Raw genomic sequence first — 25,303 nt, 5'->3', positions numbered from 1 at the left:
GATCCCCCTTAAATGTCATTTGAATTAGCTTAGCTTTCCTCGGGTGTAGCATGCCTTTTCTGTGCTGACTGAACACTTTTGTCAAAGTGGAAAATTAGTTATTGCATGTAGCTTCCTCAGTGACAATCTCACTCATGAGCCCTATGATTTAATGTTGAATATCTTGTGACGTGTATGTGGCATTGTAGGGTATGGTGCTAAACACCTTGGCAAGTTCCTTGTATTTCCAGAGAGTATATTCCATCCACAATCGCTGACACAAACATGTGATTTCTTGCCAGCTGCCCATCATTAACAAGTGTTAATACCTCAGTACCCATTCCCAAACCTGTTTTTCTTTCCACAGTGCAGTGCATTTCAAATGCTCTTTACTTGATGCGTGCCTAGGGACTCCATTGGTACTATCAATAGCATGCTTCAAGTTAGAATACCCAGCTTGGGAGAAAGCCTTGTCTGCAATAGCATTGGACCCAACACAGAACATTCTACATGGGAAACATGTAGTATTCCAGACACTCTCTTTCTATCACAGGAGTTGTTGGCACCTTAATTGGGGAGGACAGGCTTGTGGTAATGGCTGGAGCGGGATGAGTGGAATGGTATCAAATACATCAAACACATGGTGTCCATGTGTTTGATACCATTCCAGTTGCTATTTAATGAATGTTTTTGGACAGAAAACCTGTGGCTATGGTAGGTTTCTAGGCTAACCTGGGCTGATACCTCTGTTCCATGATTGTCAGGAACAGTTGGAGGTGGAGCGGGCTGTGGAGCCATTATCCTGGTGGCGCTTGTGGAAGAGGGGGAAGGCTCTGCACGCAGAAATAGCTGGAGCTTGGATGCTGGGCTAGGTGGTTTGATGCTGCTGCTGCTCATTGCTCTCTTTTGGCTTTGTTTGAGTACTTTGCGAAGCCAATTTCTGATATCCAACATGGTAGTGGCAGATTAGCTGGTTCGAGCTAGCTAAATAGGCTAAGGTTAATAACACTAACACTTTTTACAGCTAGCTAAGAAGCGAACTAAACTCTGTAATGGTGGGGCGTGAGGCAGAGTTGAGTGAAGCAGCTTCAAGAGTAAACTTGACCTTGCCCTAATAAATGAAAATCAAATATTACAGATGGAGGCCTATCATTTATTCACTTAGCCTACCACAGATGAGAAGAGTTTTTCCCACGTTTTATGGAAACCCAAAAGAGTCATACCTAACCGCCCCAGTGGCTCTCCACAGCCCCCTTACACATACCGCAGCACGCTCTGTCCATGGTGCTGACACAGTTCAGCGAAGACACAGATTTTGCGCCAACCTGTGTCACTCAATCATTTAGCGCTTTTTTGCTATTTTTATATAGGGACATAAAACTAAAACTGCCGCAAGTTTCAACTTGACCTCTCATGGATTTGGGTATGCCTCATAATGCTCTCATGTACTAACCTGAATACCAGTTTGTTTTTGCTATCATGCCAACTCCTTGTCAATCATTGTCCTGCCAATGATGGTTGGCTTGATAATGAGCAATGGAGTTGGCAAGAGGACCAAGAGATCTGGGACCAAACTCATTCACCACCACCGTACAAAAAAACTAAGTGTTAAGACACACCTGAAACCATGAAAACGATTAACCTTAAGCTATCAATCCAATATACCAAAATAGCCCTGCTTTTCAACATGAAATAACATAATTTCCATCCACACTGGTACATTTCCAGTAGTTGGTTACAGACCTACTTTCCTTCCATCATATACAATAAGGCACTGTTCCATAACAACATATATATATTCAAAGCGCGTTAGATGCAGGTTGAATCAACGACACTAGTCATTATAGGATGCAGTGGAGGGGGGTCGCGCGCTTACCTTGTACCCCATGTTATCCCGCCGTGGCGCGTGCAGTGTTTCTATTGTTGCCTAGTTACCTGCCTCCTGCAGTTGTCTCATGTCTCTTTGGGCCAGCGAGCAGCCTCTGTATGGAAACACAGACAGACAGACAAACCTCAATGGACGGACCTAATCAGAACAGAGAGAGAGAGAGAGAGAGAGAGAGAGAGAGAGAGATGGACAGAGGGGCATGCAGATTGACATAGCCTAGATTCATTGACAAGCTTAATTGAGTAAAGTCTGCATTGCTGCATACATCTTCGACCAGACCTGCACAAGTGATGTTCCTGAACAAGTGACGCTTTCCTCCTCTTCTGTTGCGTGGTGAGGTTATCGAGGCAATAGTCCCTACCGTCAGTCGATGTTTACGGTTATAACGCGGTTATAGCCGCCATAGTTAGGCTATTTATCGACCTATCGGCTTTTCTCTTATTATCCACTCGAATGTTGGTTGTCGTCGGTGTCTGCACACGGCACGGCGTTATTTGGCGATTGATGTGATGATGATCACGAGACGGGCCGAAGGAGCGAGCTCTGGTGCTGCGACAAAGCCCAGACCGATACTTTCATCTGCGCCGCCGTGAGATCTCTGCAGCAGCTGCGCAGCTCAGCCAAGGCACGCAATCCATCGCTGCAGGGGGAAGAAAGACAGAAGGAATAAGACAGAGAGGGAAGGGGTGAGCTGAGCACCAACAGTAGCCTAGTCAGAAAGATTTATTTCCGCTTTATTATGAGTCTGACTACTGGTCTAGATAAAGTGGATATCACAATCCGTCAGCCCCTTTCACACACATGCTCAGGCTGTAATAAACACGCAAAGGGCATTGTTAAGGCAAGGGCTGCCAGGTTTCATCTCAGTGTTGCATGAATGCATTGATTTATTCTATACTTTTCTCTGAAAATAGGAAAATAAAATGGTTGGCTTTGGATGGATGGTGATGGATGGGTAGTCTGAGAATCTGTAGGTCCCACCAATGTCATGAACAAGAGCAGCGGCTATTCATTAGGATGCAATTCTAATGAAGATTATTGAAGATTATTGAAGCATTGACGATAAATTAGTTTTAGACTTGTTTACGTGCTGTTGTGCGTTTTTTTGCTAACCTTACGTTGCTACCTGCCAACTTTACGTTTTTTTTTACTTTTTAATTACATTTATATTTTTAGTTTTTCCCTCCCTTGACTTTTTTCATTCAACTTTTTCACTCCGGACGCTTTATATGGACGTGGTTTGTCAGGACCTCCACCAGCCGAAGCTAAGTAGTAACATTAACATGATGCCTTCTAATTGCAGTCGCTGTACTCATAATATACAGGAGAACGATCGCCTTACGGCGAGGATAGCTGAGCTGCAGGCCCAGCTTCAGACGCAATCGTTAGGCAAGGGTCATTTCAGTGTAGGAAAGGATGAAACAGCGTCTGAACCACCAGTAAGTACAGATAGTAGTATAAATCCCCTCGCACAGTCCCCGCAGCCGGACAATATTCTCTTGGCTTCTGGAAGGAAATGCTGTAGGAATGCTTAACCGGTGTCACTCATTCAGCCGACAGAAACTTAAACTGGTTCTCCCCATTAAGCAGTGAGTCGAGTCGGAGTCAAAGGCCGAGCCTTCTCTCGTCTCTACTCTTCCCGTTACGGGGTCTGAGACGCCGAAGCTTCCCACCATTAGCTCTGACAAATTGAAAACCCTAGTCATTGGTGACTCCATTACCTGCAGTATTAGACTTAAAAAGAATCATCCAGCGATCATACACTGTTTACCAGGGGGCAGGGCTACCGATGTTAAGGCTAATCTGAAGATGGTGCTGGCTAAAGCTAAAACTGGCGAGTGTAGAGAGTATAGGGACATTGTTATCCATGTGGGCACCAACGATGCTAGGATGAAACAGTCAGAGGTCACCAAGCGCAACATAGCTTCAGCGTGTAAATCAGCTAGAAAGATGTGTCGGCATCGAGTAATTGCCTCTGGCCCCATCCCAGTTAGGGGGAGTGATGAGCTCTACAGCAGAGTCTCACAACTCAATCGCTAGTTGAAAACTGTTTTCTGCCCCTCCCAAAATAATTTGTAGATAATTGGCCCTCTTTCTGGGACTCACCCACAAACAGGACCAAGCCTGTCCTATTGAGGAGTGACGGACTCCATCCTAGCTGGCTAACTCCCCTAGCTCCACAATGAGATAGCCAGCCTGCCAGCTTAGTGGAGTCTGCCACTAGCACAGTCAGTGTAGTCAGCTCAGCTATCCCCATTGAGACCATGTCTGTGCTTCGACCTAGGTTGGGCAAAACTAAACATGGCGGTGTTCGCCTTAGCAATCTCTCTGGAATAAAGACCTCCTCCATTCCTGCCATTATTGAAAGAGATTGTGATATCTCACATCTCAAAATAGGGCTACTTAATGTTAGATCCATCACTTCCAAGGCAGTTATAGTCAATGAACTAATCACAGATCATAATCTTGATGTGATTGGCCTGACTGAAACATGGCTTAAGCCTGATGAATTTACTGTGTTAAATGAGGCCTCACCTCCTGGTTACACTAGCGACCATATCCCCCGCGCATCCTGCAAAGGCGGAGGTGTTGCTAACATTTATGATAGCACATTTAAATTTATATAAAAAAAATCTATGTTTTCGTCTTTTGAGCTTCTAGTCATGAAATCTATACAGCCTACTCAATCACTTTTTATAGCTACTGTTTACAGGCCTCCTGGGCCATATGCAGCATTCCTCACTGAGTTCCCTGAATTCCTATCGGACCTTGTAGTCATGGCAGATAATATTCACATTTTTGGTTACTTTAATATTCACATGGAAAAGTCCACAGACCCACTCCAAAAGGCTTTCAGAGCCATCAAATCAAATGTATTTATATAGCCCTTCTTACATCAGCTGATATCTCAAAGTGCTGTACAGAAACCCAGCCTAAAACCCCAAACAGCAAGCAATGCAGGTGTAGAAGCACAGTGGCTAGGAAAAACTCCCTAGAAAGGCCAAAACCTAGGAAGAAACCTAGAGAGGAACCAGGCTATGAGGGGTGGCCAGTCCTCTTCTGGCTGTGCCGGGTGGAGATTATAACAGAACATGGCTAAGATGTTCAAATGTTCATAAATGACCAGCATGGTCAAATAATAATAATCACAGTAGTTGTCGAGGGTGCAACAGGTCAGCACCTCAGGAGTAAATGTCAGTTGGCTTTTCATAGCCGATCATTGAGAGTATCTCTACCGCTCCTGCTGTCTCTAGAGAGTTGGAAATAGCAGGTCTGGGACAGGTAGCATGTCCGGTGAACAGATCAGGGTTCCATAGCTGCAGGCAGAACAGTTGAAACTGCAACGTTTTCTGTCACACTTTTTTTCATGTATAATGTATACCGTTATATTCTTCTTCATGTATAATGTATACCGTTATATTCCGTTATATACATCCTTTAACGCATTTTTTACAGACCTTGTTTTGGCTGAGGCACGGAAAGTCACCGTAAAGGAGAGCAGTAGTGGAGAAGAAGAAGAACAACCGCCTGCCAAAACCTCCAGACTGTTCTCTGGCTACCGCAACAAGATCAGCAAGAAAGGAGACATAAAGTAATCTGTCAGAGCAGAGATTATTCGCTACATTCAAGTATCTTCTGATTAAATTGAAGTTGATTGTTTGGATTTTTGGAGAATCCATGCAGAAGACTCCAAAGCTCAAGCAGGTGGCTTTGACAGTGTTGGCTGTGCCTGCCACCAGTGCCCAGTGGAGAGAGTGTTTAGTCATGGAGGCCTCATCATGCGCCCTCATCAGTTTTTCAGCTAGGAGCCAGGCTAAATAGCTTAAAACCAGAGGACCACATTTTGTAGCTGCAGTTCTGGGAAAGTAGCAAAAGGCTGTGTAAATTCACATTTAATTTCAGTTTCGGTCAAACGACCACCCCTCATCTGTCAAACGCTCTCTATTGACCTCATTCCATCAGTAGAGGATGCCTAGTTATTCTTTAAAAGTGCTTTCCTCACTATCTTAAATAAGCATGCCCCATTCCAAATTTTTTGAACTAAGAATAGATATAGCCCTTGGTCCACTCCAGACCTGACTGCCCTTCACCAGCACAAAAACATCCTGTGGCGTACTGCATTAGCATCGAATAGCCCCCACGATATGCAACTTTTCATGGAAGTTAGGAACCAATATAAACAGGCAGTTAGGAAAGCAAAGGCTAGCTTTTTCAAACAGAAATTTGCATCCTGTAGCACAAACTCCAAAAACGTCTGGGACACTGTAAAGTCCATGGAGAATAAGAGCACCTCCTCCCAGCTGCCCACTGCACTGAGGCTAGGAACACTGTCACCACCAATAAATCTACGATAATCGAGAATTTGAATAAGCGTTTTTCTACAGCTGGCCATGCTTTCCATCCGGCAACCCCTACCCCGGTCAACAGCTCTGCCTCCCCCATTTCTCCTTCACCCAAATCCAGATAGCTGATGTTCTGAAAGAGCTGCAAAATCTGGACCACTACAAATCAGCTGGGCTAGACAATCTGGATCCTCTCTTTCTAAAATTATCCGCGGCAATTGTTGCAACCCCTATTACTAGCCTGTTCAACCTCTCTTTTGTATCGTCTGTGATCCCTAAAAAATTGGAAAGCTGCCACGGTCATCACCCTTTTCAAAGGGGGAGACACTCTAGACCCTAACTGTAACAGACCTATATCTAGCCTATCCTGCCTTTCTAAAGTCTTCGAAAGCCAAGTTAACAAACAGATTACTGACCATTTCGAATCCCACCGTACCTTCTCTGCTATGCAATCTGGTTTCCGAGCTGGTCATGGGTGCACCTCAGCCACGCTCAAGGTACTAAACGATATCATTAACCTCTATCGATAAAAGACAATACTGTGTAGCCGTCTTCATCGACCTGGCCAAGGCTTTCGACTCTGTCAATCACCACATTCTTATCGGCAGACTCAACAGCCTTGGTTTCTCAAATGACTGCCTCGCCTGGTTCACCAACTACTTCTCAGATAGAGTTCAGTGCGTCAAATCAGAGGGCCTGTCCGGACCTCTGGCAGTCTCTATGGGGGTGCCACAGGGTTCAATTCTTGGGCCGACTTTTTCTCTGTATTCATCAAAGATGTCGCTCTTGCTGCTGTTGATTCTCTGATCCACCTCTACGCAGATGACACCATTCTGTATACTTCTGGCCATTCTTTGGACACTGTGTTAACAAACCTCCAGATGAGCTTCAATGCGGTACAACACTCCTTCCGTGGCCTCCAACTGCTCTTAAATGCAAGTAAAACTAAATGCATTCTCTTCAACTCATCGCTGCCCGCACCCGCACGCCTGTCTAGCATCGCTACTCTGGACTAGAGGTCGACCGATTAATCGGAATGGCCGATTAATTAGGGCCGATTTCAAGTTTTCATAACAATCGGTAATCGGTATTTTTTGCCACCGATTTGCTTATCTTAGAAAAACATATCAATCTTAACATAATCACTAGTTAACTACACATGGTTGATGATATTACTAGTTTATCTAATGTGTCCTGCGTTGCATATAATCAATGCGGTGCCTATTAATTTCTCATTGAATCACAGCCTACTTCGACAAACGGGTGATGATTTAACAAGCGCATTTGCGAAAAAAAAGCACTGTCGTTGCACCAATGTACCTAACCATAAACATCAATGCCTTTCTTTAAAATCAATACACAAGTATATATTTTTAAACCTGCATATTTAGTTAATATTGCCTGCTAACATGAAATTGTGTCACTGCTCTTGCGTTCATTGCCTGGCTCGTTGCGAACTAATTTGCCAGAATTTTACGTAATTATGACATAACATTGAAGGTTGTGCAATGTAACAGGAATATTTAGACATAGGGATGCCACCCGTTAGATAAAATACGGACCGGTTCCATATTTCACTGAAAGAAAAAACTTTTGTTTTCGAGATGATAGTTTCCGGATTCGACCATATTAATGACCAAAGGCTCGAATTTCTGTGTGTTTATTATATTATAATTTAGTCTATGATTTGATAGAGCAGTCTGACTGAGCAGTGGTAGGCACCAGCAGGCTCGTAAGCATTCATTCAAACAGAACTTTCGTGCATTTTGCCAGCAGCTCTTCGCAATGCATTGCGCTGTTTATGACTTCAAGCCTGTCAACTCCCAAGATTAGGCTGGTGTAACCGATGTGAAATGGTCTAGCTAGTTAGCGGGGTGCATGCTAATAGCGTTTCAAATGTCACTCGATCTGAGACTTGGAGTAGTTGTTCCCCTTGCTCTTCATGGGTAACGCTGCTTCGAGGGTGGCTGTTGTCGATGTGTTCCTGGTTCGAGCCCAGGTAGAGCGAGGAGAGGGACGGAAGCTATACTGTTACACTGGCAATACTAAAGTGCCTATAAGAACATCCAATAGTCAAAGGTATATGAAATACAAATCGTATAGAGAGAAATAGTCCTACAATTCCTATAATAACTACAACCTAAAACTTGTTACCTGGGAATGTTGAAGACTCATGTTTAAATGAACCACCAGCTTTCATATGTTCCCATGTTCTGAGCAAGGCACTTAAACGTTAGCTTTCCTACATGGCACATATTGCACTTTTACTTTCTTCTCCAACACTTTGTTTTTCCATTATTTAAACCAAACTGAACATGTTTCATTATTTATTTGAGGCTAAATTGATTTTATTTATGTATTATATTAAGTTAAATAAGTGTTCATTCAGTATTGTTGTAATTGTCATTATTACAAAAAAAAAAAAAAAATTGTCCGATTAATCGGTATCGGCCTTTTTTGGCCCTCCAATAATCGGCATCGGTATCGGCGTTGAAAAATCATAATCGGTCGACCTCTACTCTGGACTGTTCTGACTTAGAATATGTAGACAACTACAAATATCTAGGTGTCTGGTTAGACTGTAAACTCTTCTTCCAGACTCACATTAAACATCTCCAATACAAAATTAAATCTAGAATCGGCTTCCTATTTCACAACAAAGCATCCTTCACTCATGCTGCCAAACATACCCTCGTAAAACTGACTATCCTACCAATCCTTGACTTTGGCGATGTCATTTACAAAATAGTCTCCAACACTCCACTCAGCAAATTGGATGTAGTCGATCACAGTGCCATCCGTTCTGTCACCAAAGCCCCATATACTACCCACCACTGTGACCTGTATGCTCTCATTGGCTGGCCCTTGCTTCATATTCGTCGCCAAACCCACTGGCTCCAGGTCATCTATAAGTCTGCTAGGTTAAGCCCCGCCTTATCTCAGCTCACTGGTCACCATAGCAGCACCAACCCGTAGCATGCGCTCCAGAAGGTATGTTTTACTGGTCGTCCCCAAAGCCATCTCCTCTTTGGGCGCCTTTCCTTCCAGTTCTCTGCTGCCAATGACTGGAACGAATTGCACAAATCACTGAAGCTGGAGTCTTATGTCTCCCTCACTAACTTTAAGCATCAGCTGTCTGAGCAGCTTACCGATCATTGCATCTGTACATAGCCCATCTGTAAATAGCCCACCCAACTACCTCATTCCCATATTGTTTTTTTTTCTCCTTTGCACCCCAGTGTCTTTACTTGCACATTCATCTTCTACACATCTATCACTCCAGTGTTTAATTGCTAAATTGTAATTATTTTGCTACTATGGCCTATTTATTGCCTTACCTCCCTAATTTTACTACATTAGCACACACTGTATATAGACGTTTCTATTGTGTTATTGACTAAGTTTGTTTATCCCATGTGTAGCTCTGTGTTGTTTGTGTTGCACTGCTTTGCTTTATCTTGGCCAGGTCGCAGTTGTAAATGAGAACTTGTTCTCAACTGGCCTACCTGATTAAATAAAGGTGAAATAAAATAAAAAATAAGAAATACATTTGTTTGCACCTCCTCAGCAATACATGGTAAGTTAATATTTTTGTCATATTATTGTTTATCTGTTATCATATATACACATATTTACACTTTTGAGGTTTAATGATTTAGTTGAAATGCAGTGTTAAATATTTTGTGTTTTTTTAACTACCGTATTTTGTATTTGAGGAAATACGGTATATTTATTTTTATCATTTGCTAATGCATTTTTTTTCATTTCAGTGACGTATGTGGCAGTACAAACATTGTGTCGCCAGAGAGGGTAGTAGGTACAAATTACTTAAACATTATAAACTACATCATCATTATGGAAGAGGCCAACATTATCTGTGCATATATGTAAATTGTCCATGCACATTCAAGACGTGGAGTGGACTCAACACCCATGTCTATAAAGCTCATTCATATCAGTTTACACAGACAGCCTCCAGTTCAGTAACTTTTAAATGTGAGTTATGTGAATGCACAGAGAGAGATGTTTTTGTTTATATTGGAACATGTCTGCAAAGTAACAAGACAGTTAGTTGTGTGTTTCTTGGTTGCCCTTTCAAGACAAATATTTACTGTACATTTATACACACAAAAAGAGGACGCATCATCCACACACACTGAAATATTTAAAAGCCAGTATCGTTGGGGGTGGCAGGTAGCCTAGTGGTTAGAGCATTGGACTAGTAACCAAAAGGTTGGAAGATCAAATCCCTAAGCTGACAAGGTAAAAATCTGTCATTCTGCCCCTGATATTGCATTTTGTTATCAATGTTCATAAACTTCAATTAATCTACTCAGTCTGCAACTCAGAGTTTGTAAAGTTCTGGTTTAAATAAAACAGACATAATTCCCAGCTTACAATAGTCAAAATGTTTATTCACAAATGCACTCCCCAGTTCATATACAAAGACCTCTATTTTATACCAGGCTCCTTCTTTACGCACACACATACACACAAACGTTTAGGAGAGTTATCTCCTTCTCCAGAGTTCTCAACAATGTATATCACCACCCAGCCGACAGTTCCATTCCTCCGAGATTAGGGAAACCTTGAGGGTTACTCCCTCTCATATCATCTACTCTCAGAGTTCTAGCTAGGTCGGGTCAAACATAGGTTAATGGTTCTCGGTGTTTTCTTAAACACACACACACATTCCTCTCTTATCCTAGTCCAACCTAGTTAGAGGTTGGACTAGGATAATTCCTCATTATACATGCTACATAAACTATATCACTAATAGTTAGGTTTCAGGGTGGAATTATTTAATAATTTATCTTTAAACATATAATTATTTTATCAGCCCCTGAACAAGGCAGTTAACCCACTGTTCCTAGGCCATCATTGAAAATAAGAATTTGTTCTTAACTGACTTGCCTAGTAAAATAAAGTTGCATTTGTGGACCTCTGATAATGTGAGGGCTGGCTGTTCTGCTGATGTGACATATGGTGAAGTTGAAACTGAGTCAGTGATGATGGTGCTATTGAAAATCTTCCAGAACTAATTGAGTGGAAAATAGTGGTAATATTGTTGAAATTGGAACATATGTTTCATATTCCAGCAAAAGCAGTAAATTAGTTATTGGAAGAGTTTTCTGTTAAGTTCAGCTTGTGCGCCTGTCACAAAGCGTACAGTTACAGACATTTTTAAAAGCCATAACCTCGATATTGGTTAGGCTGTAATTGAAGAACTTGCCAATTCTGTGCGTGTTTCTAACCCTGTGGCAAAATTTGGGAAATGTGTAGCCCTCTTGCCACTGGTTATAAAAGAAAACAATACTACAAGCTACATTTTAGAGTTGTAGAGCCTATTGAGTATTTTTTATCTGAAGACCAATGGAGGTCATTTCAGTACATCCCTTTATTAGGAGGAAATACTGAGTCACAATAAATTGCTTGTTAAAGTGATTGAAGAACAAAAGCTCAAGAAAATAGAGAGGATTTGCATGGTGATCAGCGGGTTTACAGGTCTTTTCAAGATGGTGAGCTTTATAAAACAAATAGCTCTCTAGCTGTTGAGGAGTTGAGAATTTCCATAAAACGGTCACGCCTGCTCCCGCTCTTCTCCCGAGCTGCAGGCTCCCCAGCATTGCACACTTCTGCCATCATCATTATGCACACCTGCCTTCCCCCCGTGACGCGCATCAGCGATTACTGGACTCACCTGGACTCAATCACCTCTGTCATTACCTTCCCTTTATCTGTCTGGTTCCATGCTCTGTTCCCGGCGTCAGCATTGATTGTCATATGTCCTTGTATACCCGTGTGCTGACGCTGTTCCTGTCTTGTTCCGATTAAATGTTTGACTCCGTACCTGCTTCTCTACTCCAGCATCGGTCCTTACAAAAACTTTATATTGACGATTTTGAGGTTTGTAATCCTCTTGGGACCTCACGCAAAAAGCATAAGCTTTGTAGTGTACTGTATATTGGGTCTTGGACAATTTGTCTCCTGGCTCTCATTCTGCTCTCTCATCCATTTATTTGGCTGTTCTTTGTAAAAGTGAAGATTTGATGACATTTGGGTTTGAAAAAGTGTTGGATGCATTTGTGAAAGATCTGGTTATTTTGGAGCAACATGGTGTGTTCATCAGTCAGTTGAACAAGTGTATCAAAGGCACTGAACTGCGTAATAGCTGACAACATTAGGAGCCCATGGGCTGGCAGGTTTTGTAGAAAGTTTTTCTGGTGAATACATCTGTAGATTTTGCACAGCTAAGAAATCAGAAATTCAGTCATTGACTGCTGGTGTTTTTGAGTTTAGAATGCGGGAACTTCATGAAGCCCATTTGAAGTGTGCACTGGAAACAGCATGTGCGTGCTGTGGAGTTAAACGGGATTGTATTTTGAGTAAGAATCTTACCCATTTTCATGTCACTGCAGGCTACCCTCCAGGTGTAGCACATTATCTATTTTAGGGCATAATACCAGTGGAGCTTGAGCATTGTTTTTCTCTTTTGATCTCTAAAAGGTATTTCACCTAAAAAAACGTACATTTGATCCAAACGTTTATGTACAAATGGGGAGATAAAACCAATCGGCCTCACGCAATACCAGACTTTTTCAGTAAAAAAAAAACATTGGTGGAAATGCACATAAATTGGTCTCTGCTTCGATTGTTGCCTCTGATTATTGGTCCACTTGTTCCAGAGGATGAACCTACATGCATGTTTTTTTGGTTCTCAAGGACATAGTGGAGCTTGTCGTAGCCCCTGTCCACTCTGATGAGTCGATTTCATATCTTGAGTGCAAAATCAGTGAACATCGCCAGAGATACAAAGAGCTTTTTCCAAACAACCGTCTTCTCCCTAAACATCATTATTTGGAGCACTACCCTGTTATGATTCACCTCTTTGTGCCTCTGGTCCATAAATGGACAATGAGATTTTGAGGCGAAACACAGTTTCTTTAAACAGATTGCTCGCCATACCAACTGTTTTAAAAACATACCTCTCACACTTGCCAGAAAACATCAGCTCATGATTACCTCTGATTTGCGCTCTTCTGACCATACAACACCTTTGGTGGTAACTAGTGTCTCATCAATACCAATTGATGTTTTGCAAAGTGATATTGCAATTGCTATTAAGCAAAGATTGATTACCAGTTGAGACTGATATCCATATTACAAACAGTGTGTCATACAATGGTATGAACTACAACAAAGAAATGTTTGTTGTCCATGGGCAATTGTTTGGTCTGCCCGAGTTTGCTGAAATTCTGCAGATTTGTATTTTGCAAGGCAAGATAAAAAAAATTGTGAAAAAGTTGTATAGAAAGCTTTTGAACTTGACACGTCACATGTGAGAGAGGTGGCTCTCATTGACCACGGGGAACTACTTGATGACGACCCGTTAGCTACCTATTCAGTGGGAGGCCTGCGTCTGGTTACTCTGAAGAGACACACTAACATACAGGGAAAACTGGAGTAATGCTTAAGTATTTTTCCCCCACATCACATGGCACAGTAAGTCGCAAAATCATGCTTCGCAGTCGGGCTGCAACTTATTATTTTAATGATCAATTAATGTATTGATTATTTTTTAACTAAATCAGTCATTCAAAAAATATAAGACAATAGTGAAAAAGGCACTATTCTATTTGTCCTTGTCCAAACACAATTTCCTAGAGCCCAAGGTGACGTGTTCACGTTTCACTTGTTAGTGGCAGGAAACGTATATTTTTGTGGAGAATAAAGATTAAATCAGAATACCTGTAATGTGGAGTAGTACATATCACATAAGATCCTAGTTTAGATTTTTTTTTTATTATATCAGCACTAAATGGAATCTACTGAAAATGATATAATATAAAAACAAAGTATCAAACAGATTTACATTAGACCATGTGTATACACACACACCCACACATACAGTTGAAGTCGAAGTTTACATACACCTTAGCCAAATACATTAAAACTCAGTTTTTCACAATTCCTGACATTTAATCCAAGTAAAACTTCCCTGTCTTAGGTCAGTTAAGATCAACACTTTATTTTAAGAATGTGAAATATCAGAATAATAGTAGGGAGAATTATTTATTTCTTTCATCACATTCCCAGTGGGTCAGAAGTTTTCATACACTCAATTAGTATTTGGTATCATTGCCTTTAAATTGTTTAAATTTGGTCAAACGTTTCAGGTAGCCCTTCCACAAGCTTCCCACTATAAGTTGTCTTGAGATGTAGCTTCAAATTATCCACATTATTTTCCTTCCTCATGATGCCATCTATTTTGTGAAGTGCACCAGTCCCTCCTGCAGCAAAGCACCCCCACACCATGATGCTGCCACCCCAGTGCTTCACGGTTGGGTGGCAGCATCACGGGTGTTCTTCGGCTTGCAAGGATCCCCCTTTTTCCTCCAAACATAACGATGGTCATTATGGCCAACGAGTTCTATTTTTGTTTCAGCAGACCAGAGGACATTTCTCCAAAAAGTACGATCTTTGTCCCCATGTGCAGTTGCAAACTGTAGTCTGGCTTTTTTATGGCGGTTTTGGAGCAGTGGTTTCTTCCTTGCTGAGCGGCCTTCCAGGTTATGTCGATATAGGACTGGTTTTACTGTGGATATATATACTTTTGTAACTGTTTCCTCCAGCATCTTCACAAGGTCCTTTGCTGTTGTTCTGGTATTGATTTGCACTTTTCACACCAAAGTATGTTCATCTCTAGGAGACAGAATGTGTCTCCTTCCTGAGCGGTATGACGGCTGCGTGGTCCCATGGTGTTTATACTTGCGTACTATTGTTTGTACACATGAACGTGGTACCGTCAGGTGTTTGGAAATTGCTCCCAAGGATGAGCCAGACCTGTTCTGAGGTCTTGGCTGATTTATTTTGATTTTCCCATGATGTCAAGCAAAGAGGCACTGAGTTTGAAGGTAGTCCTTGAAATACATCCACAGGTACACCTCCAATTGACTCAAATTATGTCAATAAGCCTATCAGAAGACCAAGGAGCTCTCCAAACAGATCAGGGTTGAGTTATAAAAAAAGATCTGAAACTTTGAACATCCCACAGAGCACCATTAAATGCAGTATTAAAAAATGGAAAAAATATGGCACCACAACAATCCTGCCAAGAGAGGGCCGCCCACCAAAACTCACAGATCAGGCAAGGAGGGAATTAATCAGACGGTACGACTTAAATTGGTCCTATGGACAGATACTCCAATCTCCACTGTGGAGCTTTGCAGCTCCTTCAGGGTTATCTTTGGTCTCTTTGTTGCCTCTCTGATTAATGCCCTCCTTGCCTGGTCTGTGGGTTTTGGTGGGCGGCCCTCTCTTGGCAGGTTTGTTGTGATGCCATATTATTTCAATTTTTTAATAATGCATTTAATGGTGCTCCGTGGGATGTTCAAAGTTTCAGATATTTTTTTATAACTCAACCCTGATCTGTTTGGAGAGCTCCTTGGTCTTCATGGTGGTGCCCCTTGCTTAGTGGTGTTGCAGACTCTGGGGCCTTTCAGAACAGGTGTATATATACTGAGATCATGTGACAGATCATGTGACACTTAGATTGCACACAGGTGGACTTTATTTAACTAATTATGTGACTTCTGAAGGTAATTGGTTGCACCAGATCTTATTTAGGGGCTTCATAGCAAAAGGGGTGAATACATATGCACGCACCACCTTTCCGTTATGTATTTTTTTGAATTTTTTTGAAACAAGTAATTTTTTTCCTTTCACTTTACCAATTTGGACTATTTTGTATATGTTCATTACATGAAATCCAAATAAAAATATATTTAAATTACAGGTTGTAATGCAACAAAATAGGAAAAACGTCAAGGAGGATGAATACTTTTGCAAGGCACTGTATCTAGCTAACAAGCTTGAGTGTGGCACCAGAATTAAAATAAAAACGGCTTTTGTAGTTAATAAATCCAATGTGACGTGATAACTATATTGTCCTTAACTAGCATTGAAAAAGTGAATCCATTGTTCTCTAATTAAAAATCTCTCTACCTAATTTCTGAATCACGCCTGTAACATCAGTAACTACAGTAGACTGCATGCTTCGGATGGAGGGGCAAGTAGCCTACACACGCACTGGCAAAGATTTTCAGCTGACAAGCAGTTAGACACTAGAACAAGATTCTGAGTGATAGCGAGGGCTTTGCATAGGTAGTTTGTTGCGTTTTTTGTGGGACTGGAAAAAAATGCCCACAATGTAAAAAACGTTATTAACTAGTAATTTGCATGCTTTTAAATAAAAGTTATGTTCCATAACAGTATAGATCACTTTAGTTCTCGGTTCTGGTATGGTTTTGGGTTCTGTTTCCTGAACTGGTCCCAACCCCTGAATACAATACAACACATCTCAGTTTAGTTTAGCTTCCTTTTGTTTACATTGGTTATTGGTTCAGCATCTGAAGTATTCTGTTTGGTGAAAGAAATTGGAGTAAGATGGTGAGGTATATCGTATGTTGATGATGCAGTATGGTGATATACATCATATGGTGCTGAATTTACATCAGTGCTAAGAAAGTATGGTAGGTGAGGAGTTTTGAGGTGAACTCCCATATGGAGAGAAGAGAAGACGTTGGTGTGTGTACAGATTCATTTACCTATGCATGTGTCGTTACAGGTGTACTGGCTCTTGTAACACCACTGAGCTGATGCACACAAAGAGTATATTTAGAGGAAGCAGTGCAGTAATGACTGTGGTAGTATTGTGGCTATAGTTTATTTGTATTGTTTACCCCCTTTTTCTCCCCAATTTCATGATTACGATCTTGTCTCATCGCTGCAACTCCCCAACGGGCTCGGGAGAGGCCTCTGAAACATGACCCGCCAAACCGCGCTTCTTAACACCCGCCTGCTTAACCCCGGAATCCAGCTGCACCAATGTGTCGGAGGAAACAACTGACCATTCAACTGACGACCAGCGTCAGCCTGCAGGTGCCCGGCCCGCCACAAGGAGTAGCTAGAGCGCGATGAGCCAACTAAAGCCCCCCCGGCCAAACCACCCATAAACCGGACGGTAATGGCAATGGGACTCCCGGTCACGGCCGGTAATGACACAGCCTGGGATCGCACACCCCAGGCTGTAGTGATGCCGCAACACTGCGATGCAGTGCCTTACACTGCTGCACCATGGCATATTGTGGCTTTAATAAAGAACAGACAATAATGCCAGATGTGAACAGCGCACAAGTAAATGTTCACTTACACCTTTCCCTCCGGTCTCACCTGAGACTCTTGGCAGGCAGGCAGGCAGACAGACAAGGCTGGCAGACAAGAATGCAGGCAGATAGACAGGCAGGTAGACAGACTGACCGACTAGCAGACCACAGCTTTCCCAGATTATGAGGATCAGAAATATTTATTTGGACAGTATCAGCTACAGTTGATGTTGTATAGATGTGTGGGATACTGACATACAGTTCTATTACCATATAGGAGTAGCCAAGGTATCAAACTTCAACAAAATACTGTGTAACTGAAGTCTTTAGTCTTTTTGCTATTCAAGTCAAATCAAATCAAACTGTGTAGCCCTTACCGTGAAATGTTTACTTACAAGCCCTTAACCAACAGTGCAATTCAAGAAGAGTTAAGGAAATATTTACCAAATAAACTAAAGTAAAAAATTATAAAAAGTAACACAATAACCTCTCTAGGATATGTGGGACGAAATCGTCCCACCTACGTAACAGCCAGTGGAATCCTGTGGCGCGTTATTCAAATACCTTAGAAATGCTATTACTTCAATTTCTCAAACATATGACTAATTTACACCATTTTAAAGACAAGACTCTCGTTAATCTAACCACACTGTCCGATTTCAAAAAGGCTTTACAACGAAAGCAAAACATTAGATTATGTCAGCAGAGTACCCAGCCAGAAATAATCAGACACCCATTTTTCAAGCTAGCATATAATGTCACAAAAAACAAAACCACAGCTAAATGCAGCACTAACCTTTGATGATCTTCATCAGATGACACTCCTAGGACATTATGTTATACAATACATGCATGTTTTGTTCAATCAAGTTCATATTTATATCAAAAACCAGCTTTTTACATTAGCATGTGACGTTCAGAACTAGCATACCCCCCGCAAACTTCCGGTGAATTTACTAAATTACTCACGATAAACGTTCACAAAAAGCATAACAATTATTTTAAGAATTATAGATACAGAACTCTATGCACTCGCTATGTCCGATTTTAAAATAGCTTTTCGTTGAAAGCACATTTTGCAATATTCTAAGTAGATAGCCCGGCATCACAGGGCTAGCTATTTAGACACCCACCAAGTTTAGCCCTCACCAAAGTCAGATTTACTATAAGAAAAATGTTATTACCTTTGCTGTTCTTCGTCAGAATGCACTCCCAGGACTTCTACTTCAATAACAAATGTTGGTTTGGTCCCAAATAATCCATAGTTATATCCAAATAGCGGCGTTTTGTTCGTGCGTTCAAGACACTATCCGAAGGGTAAATAAGGGTTACGCGCCCGACGCGTTTCGTGACAAAAACATTCTAAATATTCCATTACCGTACTTCGAAGCATGTCAACCGCTGTTTAAAATCAATTTTTATGCAATTTTTCTCATAAAAAAGCAATAATATTCCAACCGGGAATCTGTGTTTTAGTACAAAGAGAGAGAAACTAAAAACATGGGGTCGCCTCTTGCACGAGACTCAGTCTGATGGTCCTCTGATAGACCACTTACCAAAGACGCTAATGTTTTTCAGCCAGGGGCTGGAATTACATTCAGCTTTTTCCCGGGTTCTGAGAGCCTATGGGAGCCGTAGGAAGTGTCATGTTACAGCAAAGATCCTAAGTTTTCAATAAACAGAGCCAAGAAGCCCAAGGAATGGTCAGAGAGGGTACTTCCTGTACAGAATCTTCTCAGGTTTTTGCCTGCCATATGAGTTCTGTTATACTCACAGACACCATTCAAACAGTTTTAGAAACTTTAGGGTGTTTCCTATCCAAAGCCAATAATGATATGCATATTCTAGTTTCTGGGCAGTAGTAATAACCAGATTAAATCGGGTACGTTTTTTATCCGGCCGTGTAAATACTGCCCCCTAGCCCTAACAGGATAACATAACAATAACGAGGCTATATACAGGGGGTACCGGTACAGAGTCAGTGTTCGGGGGTACAGGTTTGAGGTCATTTGTACATGTAGGTAGGGGTGAAGTGACTATGCATAGATAATAAACAGCGAGTAGCAGCAGTATACAAAACAAATGGGGGGGGGGGGTTCAATAAAATAGTCCGGTGGCCATTTGATTAATTGTTCAGCAGTCTTATGGCTTGGGGGTAGAAGCTGTTAAGGAGCCTTTTGGTCCTAGACTTGGCGCTCCGTTATCACTTTCCATGCGGTAGCAGAGAAAACAGTCTAGGTGACTGGACTCTCTGACAATTTTATGGGCTTTCCTCTGACACCGCCTATTATATAGGTCCTGGATTGCAGGAAGCTTGGCCCCAGTGATGTACTGGGCCGTACGCACTACACTCTGTAGCGCCTTATGGTCAGATGCCCAGCAGTTGCCATACCAGGTGGTGACGCAACTGGTCAGGATGCTGTCGATGGTGTAGCTGTAGAACGTTTTGAGGATCTCGGGACCCATGCCAAATCTTTTCAGTCTCCTGAGGGGGAAAAGGTTTTGTCGTGCCCTTTTCACGACTGTCTTGGTGTGTTTGGACCATAGATCATTGGTGATGTGGACACCAATGAACTTGAAACTCTCGACCTGCTCCACTACAGCCCCATTGATGTGAATGGGGCCTGTTCGGACCGGCTTTTCCTGTAGTCCACGATCAGCTCCTTTGTCTTGCTCACATTGTGGTAGAGGTTGTTGTCCTGGCACCTCCCTATACTAGGCTGTCTCATTGTTGTCTGTGATCAGGCCTACCACTGTTGTGTCGTCAGCAAACTTAATGAAGATGTTGGAGTCAGGTTTGGCCATGCAGTCGTGGGTGAACAGGGAATACAAGAGGGGAATAAGTACACACCCCTGAGGGGCCCCAGTGTTGAGGATCAGCGTGGCAGACGTGTTGTTGCCTACCCTTACCACCTGGGGGCGACCCCAAGGAAGTCCAGGATCCAGTTGCAGAGGGAGATGTTTAGTCCCAGGGTCCTTAGCTTAGTGATGAACTTTGTGGGCACTATAGTGTTGAACGCTGAGCTGTAGTCAATGAACAGCATTCTCACATCTGTGTTCCTTTTGTCCAGGTGGGAATGGGCAGTGTGGAGTGCGATTGAGATTGTGTCATCTGTGGACCTGTTGGGGCGGTATGCGAATTGGAGTGGGTCTAGGGTCTCCGGGAGGATGCTGTTAACGTGAGCCTTGACCAGCCTTTCAAACCACTTCATGGCTACTGACGTGAGTGCTGTGGGGCGGTAACATTTAGGCAGGTTACCTTCGCTTCCTTGGGCACAGGGACTATGGTGGTCTGCTTGAAACATGTAGGTATTACAGACTCAGTCAGGGAGAGGTTGAAAATGTCAGTGAAGACACTTGCCAGTTGGTCCGCGCATGCTTTGAGTACACGTTCTGGTAATCCATCTGGCCCCGCGGCTTTGTGAATGTTGACCTTTTTAAAGGTCTTGCTCACATCGGCTACTGAGAGCGATATCACACAGTCATCCAGAACAGCTGGTGCTCTCGTGCATGCTTCAGTGTTGCTTGCCTCAAAGCGAGCATAAAAGGCATTTAGCTCGTGGGCAGCTCGTGTCTGGGTTTCCCTTTGTAGTCCGTAATAGTTTTCAAGCCCTGCCACATCCGACGAGCATCAGAGCCGGTGTAGTAGGATTCAATCTTAGTCCTGTATTGATGCTTTGCTTGTTTGATGGTTTGTCTAAGGGCATAGCGGGATTTCTTATAGGCATCCGGATTTGTGTCCTGCTCCTTGAAAGCGGCAGCTCTAGCCTTTAGCTTGATGCGAATGTTGCCTGTAATCCATGGCTTCTGGTTGGGATATGTACATACTGTCACTTTAGGAACAACGTCGTCAATGCACTTATTGATGAAGCTGATGACTGAGGTCAAATACTCCTCAATGCCAGTGGATGAATCCCGGAACATATTCCAGTCTGTGCTAGCAAAACAGTCTTGTAGAGTAGCATCCGCGCCATCTGACCATTTCCGTATTGAGCGAGTCACTGGTACTTCCTGCTTCAGTTTTTGCTTGTAAGCAGGAATTATGGTCGGATTTGCCAAATGGAGGGCGAGGGAGAGCTTTGTATGCATCTCTGTGTGTGGAGTAAAGGCGGTCTAAATTTTTGTAAATCTGATTTAATTTAGCCTGCATTAAAGTCCCCGGCCACCAGGAGCGCTGCTTCTGGGTGAGAATTTTCTTGTTTGCTTATGGCTACAAACTACAAAAATCTCTGAAATTGGAAACACTTATCTCCCTCACTAGCTTTAAGCACCAGCTGTCAGAGCAGCTCACAGATCACTGCACCTGTACATAGCCCATCTATAATTTAGCCCAAACTACTACCTCTTCCCCTACTGTATTTATTTATTTTGCTCCTTTGCACCATATTATTTATATTTGAACTTTGAACTTTCTTCAAACTACAAATCTACCATTCCAGTGTTTTTCTTGCTATACTTTATTTACTTTGCCACCATGGCATTTTTTTGCTTTTACCTCCCTTATCTCACATCATTTGCTCACATTGTATATAGACATATTTTTCTACTGTATTATTGACTGTATGTTGTTTACTCCATGTGTAACTCTGTGTTGTTGTATGTTGTCGAACTGCTTTGCTTTATCTTGGCCAGGTCGAAATTGTAAATGAGAACTTGTTCTCAACTTGCCTACCTGGTTAAATAAAGGTGAAATAAAAATAAAAATGGCCTTAAAAAGTTGAGTGCGCTCTTAGTGCCAGCATCGGTCTGTGGTGGTAAATAGACGGCTACGAATAATATAGATAAGAACTCTCTTGGCAGATAGTGTTGTCTACAGGTCATCATAAGGTACTATACCTCAGGTAAGCAATACCTTGAGACTTCTTTAATATTAGACATTGCACACCAGCTGTTATGGACAAAAAGACACACACCCACACCCCTCGTCTTCCCAGACGTACCTTCTCTGTTCTGCTGATGCATTGAAAATCCTTCTAGCTCTATATTGTCCGTGTCGTCTCGGTGAAACATAGGATATTACAGTTCTTAATGTCCTGTTGGTAGGGGAATCGTAGGTCATACATTTTATTTTCCAATGATTGCATGTTAGCAAGTAGAATTGATGGCAATGGGAGTTTACTCGCTTGTCTACAGATTCTCAAAAGGCAGCCTGATCTGCATCCTCTTTTCCTCTGTCTTTTCTTCATGCAAATTACGTGGATCTGGGTCTGTTCAAGGGAGAGCAGTATATCTTTCTCGTCGGACTCGTTAAAGGAAAAAGCTTCTTCCAGTCTGTGGTGAGTAATCCATGTTCTGATGTCCAGAAGTTATTTTTGGTCATAAGAGATGGCAGCAGGAACATTATGTATAAATTAAGTTAAAAAATAAGTTACGAACAATGCAAAAAAAAATAAAAAAATAGCACAATTGATTACGCGCATGTAAAATGACAGCCATCCTCTTCAGCACCATTTTCCAAGTCCTGACTATTTCAGAAATACACAATCACAAAAACCTCAAATGTCTTACCTGAGCAGTGGATGAAAACAGAGAGCAGACTAGAGAGATAAAGAGCAAAATCCATGACTACCACTCGCACACACTCCCAGGAGCCATTAATGAAAACACACACTCTGACGCACACACACACACACACACTCTCTGACCCTCCACCTGAGAGATGAAGAAAGGGAAAGATAGTGAGTGAGGGAGAGAGTGAAGAAGTGAGAGACGGGGAGAGGGAGAGAGGGAGGTAGAGAGACAGAGAAGGTGGAGAAAATAACTACTGGCAGGTTTCCTCAAAGTTATAGTCAAGTAGTTAGAGCAACACCTACTGGCCATATTGAACATAGCAAACCACACAAATGGAATGTCCTACTGACATCTGTGGATCTACACTGCTCAAAAAAATAAAGGGAACACTTAAACAACAATGTAACTCCAAGTCAATCACACTTCTGTGAAATCAAACTGTCCACTTAGGAAGCAACACTGATTGACAATAAATTTCACATGCTGTTGTGCAAATGGAATAGACAACAGGTGGAAATTATAGGCAATTAGCAAGACACCCCCAATGAAGGAGTGGTTCTGCAGGTGGGGACCACAGACCACTTCTCAGTTCCTATGCTTCCTGGCTGATGTTTTGGTCACTTTTGAATGCTGGCGGTGCTTTCACTCTAGTGGTAGCATGAGACGGAGTCTACAACCCACACAAGTGGCTCAGGTAGTGCAGCTCATCCAGGATGGCACATCAATGCGAGCTGTGGCAAGAAGGTTTGCTGTGTCTGTCAGCGTAGTGTCAAGAGCATGGAGGCGCTACCAGGAGACAGGCCAGTACATCAGGAGACGTGGGGGAGGCCGTAGGAGGGCAACAACCCAGCAGCAGGACCGCTACCTCCGCCTTTGTGCAAGGAGGAGGAGGAGGAGCACTGCCAGAGCCCTGCAAAATGACCTCCAGCAGGCCACAAATGTGCATGTGTCTGCTCAAACGGTCAGAAACAGACTCCATGAGGGTGGTATGAGGGCCCGACGTCCACAGGTGGGGGTTGTGCTTACAGCCCAACACCGTGCAGGACGTTTGGCATTTGCCAGAGAACACCAAGATTGGCAAATTCGCCACTGGCGCCCTGTGCTCTTCACAGATGAAAGCAGGTTCACACTGAGCACGTGACAGACGTGACAGAGTCTGGAGATGCCGTGGAGAACGTTCTGCTGCCTGCAACATCCTCCAGCATGACCGGTTTGGCGGTGGGTCAGTCATGGTGTGGGTTGGCATTTCTTTGGGGGGCTGCACAGCCCTCCATGTGCTCGCCAGAGGTAGCCTGACTGCCATTAGGTACCGAGATGAGATCCTCAGACCCCTTGTGAGACCATATGCTCGTGGAGGCCACACACACTACTGAGCCTCATTTTGACTTGTTTTAAGGACATTATATCAAAGTTGGATCAGCCTGTAGAGTGGTTTTCCACTTTAATTTTGAGTGTGACTCCAAATCCAGACCTCCATGGGTTGATAAATTGGATTTCCATTGATTATTTTTGTGTGATTTTGTTGTCAGCACATTCAACTATGTAAAGAAAAAAGTATTTAATAAGATTATTTCATTCATTCAGATCTAGGATGTGTTATTTTAGTGTTCCCTTTATTTTTTTGAGCAGTATATTTAGAAACCAGGTCATCTGATGTTCCCAGTGGCGACCCGTCATTCAGGGCAGGTGGGTCAGAGCCCCCCATTTGGCAAAAAATTATAATAATAATAAAAAATAATACGTATCACACAATTAGCAAAGCTGCATGAAAAACATGGTCTCTTTTCTTGCTTTCTTGAGTAAGGCAGCTCCAAAATGCAGTTGTTTCAGCCTAGCTCAGTGCTTTCTTTGGTGGTGGGGCAGCCAGCAGAAAATACAGAGCATATTGGTTGATAATGTTCTCAAGTTGCGCTGTGATTTGCTCAGTGTTCTCTCACTCATAGGGACACTACGTCACTGCCAAATCTACAGGGACAGCTAGAAAGTTCAAGCCACTTGGTTGTTGCCATAGATTTACATTAGAAGTGCCCATCCAAGAAAGCTCAAGGTCATTGGCCACAGATTAAATGATGTCAAATCATGTTTTATGTACTGAAGCTTTGATTGGACTGATCATGTCAACATCATACTTTCAAAATCTTAGCTAGCAAGCTAGACAAGCAGTCATCTTCATGAATCAAGTCGACAATCTCCTGCAAATCCTTTTCAATCCTTGTCATATGAAGATAAATTATAGATAAAATGTATTGGTGCTCCTTCGGACATAAACATTAGACAACAAGTTGGAAATCGCAAATTCAACAATATGTGATTTGGAAGGAATCAGTGGCTAACTGCAAGCGTTGCAAAGCAATCACTAGCCTGCTATTCGGTGGAGAGGGTATGTTGTCCAAGTCTGGGAATTTAAAGTCGGGAAC

At 42.5% G+C, this 25,303-nt stretch overlaps 1 protein-coding gene across 3 annotated transcripts in view; it reads right to left on the bottom strand.

The window, feature by feature from the left end:
- Positions 1–22,383, bottom strand: part of st6gal1 (ST6 beta-galactosamide alpha-2,6-sialyltranferase 1) — a 177,478-nt gene extending 155,095 nt beyond the window's left edge. The window contains exons 1-2 of one of the 3 annotated variants that reach the window (XM_029701743.1): positions 22,316–22,383; positions 1,856–1,961 (exon numbers count right to left, since the gene is read on the bottom strand). In XM_029701743.1, coding sequence (XP_029557603.1) covers positions 1,856–1,867 — 12 coding nt within the window. In that variant the 5' untranslated portion in view covers positions 1,868–1,961; positions 22,316–22,383. Of the gene's footprint in view, positions 1–1,855; positions 1,962–2,146; positions 2,629–22,315 lie in introns of those variants that run through there. The other 2 variants (XM_029701744.1, XM_029701742.1) reach the window with 2 other exon arrangements.
- Positions 22,384–25,303: the final 2,920 nt, after the last annotated feature.

Source organism: Salmo trutta, chromosome 19 (assembly GCF_901001165.1).
Source record: "Salmo trutta chromosome 19, fSalTru1.1, whole genome shotgun sequence".
NCBI lineage: Eukaryota > Metazoa > Chordata > Actinopteri > Salmoniformes > Salmonidae > Salmo > Salmo trutta.
This window is presented reverse-complemented; position numbering and strand designations above follow the sequence as displayed.